The sequence below is a fragment of the Pagrus pagrus genome (genome assembly GCF_965226575.1).
Source record: "Pagrus pagrus genome assembly, chromosome: 4".
In the NCBI taxonomy this organism is placed as follows: domain Eukaryota; kingdom Metazoa; phylum Chordata; class Actinopteri; order Spariformes; family Sparidae; genus Pagrus; species Pagrus pagrus.
Window position 1 is genome coordinate 29,984,665 of NC_140188.1, and position 7,902 is coordinate 29,992,566.

The window sequence follows — 7,902 nt, forward strand, 5'->3', positions numbered from 1 at the left end:
ATTCCCCCCAGAAGTGACTTTATAGTTTTAATAATGTCTTTAACGAGTTGTTTTCATTATTCTTCACCTACACCGTGTCTGGACTGTTCGGTGAGGCAGTGTTTTTCCTTTCACTGACTTTCTTCCAACAGGCTGCTCATTAAAAAATCATTTCAGTGCTTTCTACAGCAGCGAATGAGGCAAACACACCAAAAAGTTCTTTATCATTTCCAACATTGATCCCAAAAAGAATTAAACTATTTAAAACAAATGAAGAATGAAACTGGAATCAAACAGAAGAGAAAAGAACATGTGAAGGTGCAGTGAGTGAGAAGAGGAGAGGTTAGTGTGTGTGTCAGTGTGTTATGTGTGTGTGTGTGTGTGTGTGTGTGTGTCAGCGTGTTAATGTGTGTGTGTGTGTGTGTGTGTGTGTGGTCTCTGGATAATGGGAAAGTCCCCAGGTTGATGACGTAAGGGCCGGCTGAACTCTGTAAACCGCGGATGGATCTCGTCTGCTGTGATCCGTCCCGCGCATCAGGAGTTGGAGAAGTAGCGGATTTAAAAACTTTGTGTCTGCATGTCTGTCGGTGGAAATCTCGCCTGATGAAGAGTCCCTGGGTTGTAAAAGGGAAAAATATGGCTTTTTAAAACTGTGACTGTCTCGTGCTCCACATAAAGCTCCGCGTGCTTTGCCGCTGCAACGCACTTTCCAAGACTACTCAGAAACTATGGGGTGAGTACCGAGCTGTGGCGCCGGGCTAAGTTGGGACATAGGTTTCTTCTTTTAGTTTAGAGGCTGTTTAACACCGCGAATACCTGTCTGTGTTCACTGTCTGCTTATTTTAGACAGAATCACCGTGTTAAAGTCACTTTTACATGTCATCAAATGAGTGAATTTATCCATTTTAAATATGTTTTTTTACTCATTACACTGTCAAATTACTTTATGTATTGTGCACTCTAAAGTCTTGTAGTTATATTTTATTTTATTTTTTTTAAACTTTCTCATTGTTTATTGTTTGTCAAAGTATGTGAGTGCTGTTTATTGCTGGATAATTACACTGTGGTGTCATAAATCAATAATTGCTTCCCTGCATGAGGTGACAGGTGAGTGGAAAAGTGATGAGTTGAGTTAATTGGAACTCAATAAAGCTGTAAAGTAAATTTACTACTTTGAAAAAAAAAAATTAATTCAGTTTTTTTTTTTTTTTTTTTTTTTTTTTTTTACTATTTGGGGCATTTTAAGTGCTTCATTAAATGGAATATGGGAATCTAAAGCTAAATTAAAGGTTGCCACATTTTTTAAAATTTTCCTCCTTCGTCCCACAGGTCTTCAGGTGTTTTCACAGCTCTTTCATCCACCCAGCGTACGGTTTGTGCTTTTGAACAATTTAATCGAAGCAGACGACACAATGGCGGCATCGATCCTTCGCAGGAAAATTCCTCCCATTTCCACGGGCGAGCTCTGCGCTCCCCCTCTCCGACAGGCTAGCCGCAGCCAATCACGGCCCGGGACGGGGGCGGAGCCAGCGGAGAGGCAGCACTTAATTGGTGAGTTTTGCCAAGACGCTTTTTTATTTTTCCACATCCCGAGGTCGGAGCCGCAGTGCAGCACGGGGCTAATGTCGTACAGTGAGTACAGCTAAGTGGATATTTATCGAATGCAGACGATGCTGTTCAATCATTTTCAGATGATCGGTTAGTTGTTCACTTGGATTTGTCGGATGTATTGCTTGATTTTTAACTACAGCATTTTTTTTTCATTTATTCTCTCTACCTTGCGTGATTTAAGAATTTTTTCCTGAATTTGTAGTTTTTATTTCAGTTATTCTACACAAGCTGCTGAATGAAAAAGATGGATTGCTTTACTGATTCTATGATTCTTATTTTGAATTTTTATAGGTGATGGTCACTCAGATTGGATGACGGAAAAAGTTGATTTGTCTTCATTTGTGTCGACAACCGAGTCTTCTCCCAGCTCATCCCTTCCGCCCTCGCCGTTAGAACAAGATGTCAAGGTGCCCTCGGATCTGGAGGTCATGACCTCTCTACTGCAGGAGGAGCTGGCTCAGCTGGAGGACTACTTCCGCTCCGAGTCCACATCCACGACAAACAAGTGTGAGAAATCCTCAAAATGTGACAAGGGTGCTCAAGCCATGGGCTCCCAGTCTTATTATCAGTTACCCTATGGCTCATATGGGACCAGCCAATCAGAAACCAGCCCTGTGGTTGTTACCTTGGCAACAGGGGAACTGGACCTGGCCAGCTTCTGTGGCGGACCCATCGGCAGAACCAAAATTGCTCGCCCCGCTCCGTACAACTACCATCACCGCTACCACCACAACAACGGGCGAAGAATCATCAGTGAGGCGGTGAAAGTCGGGGAGGAAGTTGGACTTGATACGTGGGGGTCCAGGGGAAGTTACTCAGGAAGCACAGAGCTGTCTGTGAACCACTACTCCACACTGAAGACAGTGAGCAAGAACAGCCTCGGCAGCGTCAAGAAGGTGAGAGAATGTGCTTTATCGTTGAAGGAAGAGGAGAGTTATTGTTTTTCAGAAGGAATGTTTTGCAGCGAAGAGATTGCTCGAGGTTTTTGTCTTGGTGGCTCGTACGACAGCCACCACAAGCGAGAGGGACAGTTGATGCACAACGTGAAGGTCAATGTAAGTTACGACAGCGCGGGGCTCGAGGTCTTGCACTGCAGCAAAGATGGAGGACTTTCTGGGAGTATTCCCCAAGAGACAATGGTGGCCGGTGACGGCTACTTCCACCAGTCCATGGCCAGCACAGAGCCTTACCATAGCTTTATAGGTGACCTAGATCAGCCGTCACAAGCACAGGCTGTAGAGCCCCAACATGGCCACTACCTCTATCCAGAATGCCTTGCAGACCAAAGCTATGAATGTCTGTCCAGAGGGGAGGGCGAGGGGACGCTGCTGGGTGCCCCCATCCACCGCCCCACCCAGAGGCTAAAGGATGAGCCATGCTCCGTGAAGCCAGCTCTGGTGATGGCCGGCGCGCCTCTTGAGTCCGGCACTGGAGAGAGGAAGCAGAAGAAGAGAGACCAGAACAAAACTGCTGCTCACAGGTAAACACCTGACTCATTACAGTTTGTTTCCAGCTCCCTCCTCCCGCTCCACTCTTACTCTGTTTTTCCTAAAATGTGCTTGAACCTCCCAAAAAATGTCTTAAAAATTTGTGTTTTAGACATGAAAATCTGGTTACAATGAAAAAATAATTACAATCGCAGCTAAGTAAGGTTATTTTCACCACTGATCATATTCTTGTTTTTATTTTAGCTTATCAATGAGGGGATGATACCTAAATACTTTACAGCTTTTACATAGCAGTTATGCACAAGTCAGCCAGCCCAGTGCTTTAAATGTCCTGCAGAGTGTAGGAGGAATATGGAAAGCCCCTCTCTGCCTGCCAAATCCAGCCCCACCTAATCATTTCTATAAGCCGGTTTGTCTGTGTGGGAGTGAAAAACAGGACAGAAAAGTCTTTAAAATGTTGTAAAAAGAAGAAATTGATGAGTGAGGATTTGTGCAGAAGGTGTAATAAACAGCACATCATGAAATCCCAGGGGAGGGGTGTCCCAATGCAGCTCAAAGGTCACGCTCACTTGACTCATTAATAAAGATGCAAGGCAGCAAAAAACCTGTCAGACCAACCAAAGGCATTCTTTCCCTCGGCAGGTACAGGCTGCGTAAGAGGGCGGAGCTGGACTCTCTGGAGGAGGAGCTGCACGGCCTCGAGGGGCAGAACCGGGAGCTTCGTGACAAGGCGGAGTCGGTGGAGCGAGAAATCCAATACGTCAAAGATTTACTGATCGAGGTCTACAAGGCTCGCAGTCAGCGGCTCAAACAGGATGGCAGTGCCTAAAACGCCCACGCTGACCTCAAGTCCAAAACCTCCCAACCAGCACCACCAAGAGAAAAATCAAGTCAAGAGCACCAACTGGTTTTTGTCTCACTAAAAATGAAAATGGTAGTTGCATGATTTTGGTAGTTCTTTTCTAAAAAAAAAAACATTTAACTGTTCCGAGAGGATGGCCGAACAAAAACACACCTTTCTGAAAAAAAAAGAAGGAAAAGGAGAAGTGTGACTAAACTTTAACAAGCCTTAGTGAGGTGGCTTCCAGAGGAGATGCTGAACTTGTCCGTGACCACTGTGATCCGAACTGCACTCACAGCCTTGTGATGACTGAGTTTGCGCTTGCAATGATTGATCGTTTACAAAATGCTCTGAATTAGTAGTAGTGATTGAATTTGCTTGTGGTTTTTGTGACACACATCGGCAGCATCGAGGCAGATCCATATGAAATATATATTTTATTTTATATTTTTATTTTTACTTAATAATGTTCATTTATCATTTGCTTAAAACAATCGACTGAATAAAGGGATTGCTGGAAAAAGTGTGTAACATGCTCTACAAATATTCATTATCAGAAACATTTAGAGAATTTGTATTGCTAAAAATGTTGAGTATTTACACTTCTTTACCCCACTGAAATACCCAATGCATGTTTGATTTTGGAAAAAAGCATGTGCGAGTGTTATTTGAAGGCAATATTCTGTTACCTGCATGGCTTTGAGATCTCCACCGCGTCAATTTAACTGAGTTGACTTTATTCTTCTCATCAGCTGGCGACTTTTCTCTGAGTTTTGTTTTCCCCCTGCCAGTGTGATTCATGCTCAGGTTTTGGTTTTCTGCTCTGAGAAACAGAAACGTTCACTGGCTTCTTTCCTTTCTCTCTTCTCTCTCTCTCGGCTGTATTTTGCGAACAAACAATCACCTGTTGACGCAACAATAAATCGTTGTTGGGTAACGGTACGACTTCATGGGAATTTTGTTTTCAATTGATCAATTTGATGTATCTGAAATTCAGGTCCTTTTAATAATCGATGTCAATGTCAGGAAAATTATACATCAGGTAAATTACAGCCAAATAAACCAGTGATGTAGTATCATTGATCTCTGCCTTTGGACTGTTTTTCACTGCATGCTGTTCATTATGCATTCGTCCCGCAGCCATTTAAACGCCTTGCTTCAGCTGTCCAGATCTGCACCCAGAACAGCACCCAGAGAAGAAGAGGAGGGTGGGATTAAGAGATATAGAGAGATGCAGAACAAACCCACTCTGCCCCTCCCATCCACTCCGTGCCCTGCCCCATAACTGCTGCTTCCAGCCCTCTTTTTTGGCTGCAATGCAGTCAGAGTCCAAGTGATTTCCCAGGATTCACCGCTGGACGGCAGCACATCAAGGCGGGCTTGATTGACACCTGAGCGTTGTGCAACAAAACAAGCTGTTTCCCTTCAGGTTTAGGAGCTAGGCTCGAGTCCAAACATCCACACAATGAGGAAGCATGTTTAGAGGAACACTAATAGGCACTTCTCATGTTGTTCATGTTTCACTGCTTTGTTCCTGCTCGATGGTCGAGCCCCGAGGCTGACTGGAGTCATATCAAGCTCCGACAGTCAACAGACAACATGAGTTGCCTATCTCATCTCCCAGCTCGTGGATGGTGCGTGTGCCTGAGTGTGTGTGTGTGTGTGTGTCTGTGCTTGAGTGTGTGTGTGTGTGTGTGTGTGTGTGTGTGTGTGTGTGTGTGTGTGTGAAATCTCTTGGTATCTCTCCTAGCAGTCGTAGGCCTTTCAAGTGCATGAGGCAATATCACACAATCCTTGCAGGAAGAGGAGAGAGATGCAAGTGAACTATCAGAATAAGAAAGTAGAGGGTTGACAGAGAATGCTGTTAAATGTATTGATTCAGTCTCCTCTCTGTTTGTTGTTTGTTTCATACAGATGCATTGACTGTAATGCCGATGTAACATTTATAATCTGATTTTGCAGCGTGTTTAATAAAGTTCTTCACTATAACATACATTTTTTCAACATTTTCAGATTAGATAATAACTCATCCATTCATTGTTCGTGGCAGATTCAGGTCTGTACATAATATAATAATATGAATATAATAAGAAACCATAATAATAAGATAGATAAGGAGAAGGATCACATTTGGTTTTATCACACTTCAAAACATAGCAAATAAATACAAATAGCATAAAGAAACAGCAAATCTGAGGTATTTAACAAACATACGTCGTGGGTCAGTTCAAGTTTAAATTTTTTTACATTACGATCACACAAACTTCAGTACTACGCCAACTAAATAATAATTAATAACAACAATAATGGTAACAATAAACCTCATTTCAACACAGTTACAAAGTGCTTGACAGAACTGAATAAAACACGCAGCAAAATAAAACAATACTAAAGAAATCCAAGGTAAACACATATCACAAATAAATGATATGGACAAATATGAAAATGTGAAATATAAAGTTCATACAAATAATTACATATTATATAAATATATTTTCATTCATTCACAGTACAGTGCAGCCGAGTGCACAACAATAAATATGTTGGACGTGCAGAAAAATGTCACATGAATACAGAGAGAGCGTCTTTGAAACACACAGAGAACTTCATCCATTTTATACAAGTGCATGTAGAATATTCCAGCAGTATGCGTGTCTCTCTCACCACCAGGTGTCTCTCCAAGCTTAGAGAACAGAGTGCACTGGAGCCATCAGGGGTCGTTTTTAAAAATGTGATTTCTGCAGGTACCATGGAACAAAACAATACAGTGTGAATACAATACAGTCCAATCCAGACCCTGTACATAACGTACACTGTTTGCTCTCTAACGGGGATCAAATGGTGACCCTTAAGATAAGATGAACATCTCGTCCGAGGGCCCTCTTCAGTTCCCCAGAACTGAGGGGGGGAAACGTCTTCAAGAAACTGAAATAAGTCCAGTTACCTATGATACAGCACTTAGAATTACCATGACCTGGATGACTGAGAACCCTCTTCTACATAAGATAAACATATTAATCCCATACAAGGACATTAAAGTGTCACAGCAGGAAAAACAAGTACAAGAACTTGTGCTCGTAGATTGAAGAGCAGAACAGCAGCAGTGGAGAAGGAAGTATGCAGATCCTGAGGCAGCTGGACACCAGTGGGCCTGAGTGTTTGGGTTATTGTTACTGATCACACATTAATGTGTAAGATGCATAAAATAAAATGTATTTTATGGGCCTGCCATGTGTTTGGTGTAAAATCTTAATCAGCAAAGAAACTAGTAACTAGAGTTAAATAAAAATCAATAAATAATAAATAATATAATATTTTTATCAAATTAATAGGGTGCAGTTTTAGAGTTTAATAACTTAATAACTAAGTAGCATGTACAAATGCCAAAGTACAATACGTGAGGAGATGGACTTAGTTACATTCCACTGCTGTCGATTAATATATATTAATTGTGGGCATCTACTATATTTAGCATCAAATAAATAGATACAAATAAAAATTAAACTTCAGCTACAAATTATATGGACATCAAATCTAATAAGCACCTAGTGTAATGAGGCTCATAAATAGTACTTCGTAAACCACAAACATTCAGGAGTCAGGAGGAGGTACATGTGTGCTCATCGTCTGCAGCGTGAAATATTGTTACTGCACTAAAAAAAATGTGTGTGTCTCAAAATGCAAAATGTGTAGACAGTTTAAAACAACACAACACTTTGATGGATCTTCCCCTGTGTGCTCCAAAGAAGAGAAAGTAATAAAGATGGAGTTTGTTGGGTGACTTCACCTGTCCCACCTTTTGTGTTCTGCTAAACACCTGACATGTCCTCTCATGAAACATTCACTAGCACTGACACAGCTGTGTGTGTTTTCTTCTACTGTGCCTCTATGATTGAGGCCAAGTGGGTAGAAATGACGTCGCTGTAACACAACCAGAACTACAAGATGCTGATTCTCAGTTACAGTACAGGTAGAGATGTTTACAAGGTAACAGACTTTTAAGAACCAATTTAATTGCTTTAA

General features: G+C 41.9%; 1 protein-coding gene across 3 annotated transcripts; it reads left to right on the forward strand.

The window, feature by feature from the left end:
* The first annotated feature begins 507 nt into the window (after positions 1-507).
* Positions 508-4,962, forward strand: atf5b (activating transcription factor 5b). Of its 3 annotated transcripts, XM_084350944.1 has the most exons (4): positions 508-712; positions 1,309-1,530; positions 1,882-3,070; positions 3,681-4,962. In XM_084350944.1, exons 2-4 carry the CDS (start codon positions 1,392-1,394, stop codon positions 3,865-3,867), a joined length of 1,515 nt encoding a protein of 504 aa, XP_084207070.1. In that variant the 5' UTR covers positions 508-712; positions 1,309-1,391; the 3' UTR covers positions 3,868-4,962. The 3 variants fall into 3 exon arrangements, with proteins under 3 accessions (XP_084207070.1, XP_084207072.1, XP_084207071.1); XM_084350946.1 differs by lacking the exons at positions 508-712; positions 1,309-1,530 and adding an exon at positions 1,575-1,611; XM_084350945.1 differs by lacking the exons at positions 508-712; positions 1,309-1,530 and adding an exon at positions 1,597-1,677.
* Positions 4,963-7,902: the final 2,940 nt, after the last annotated feature.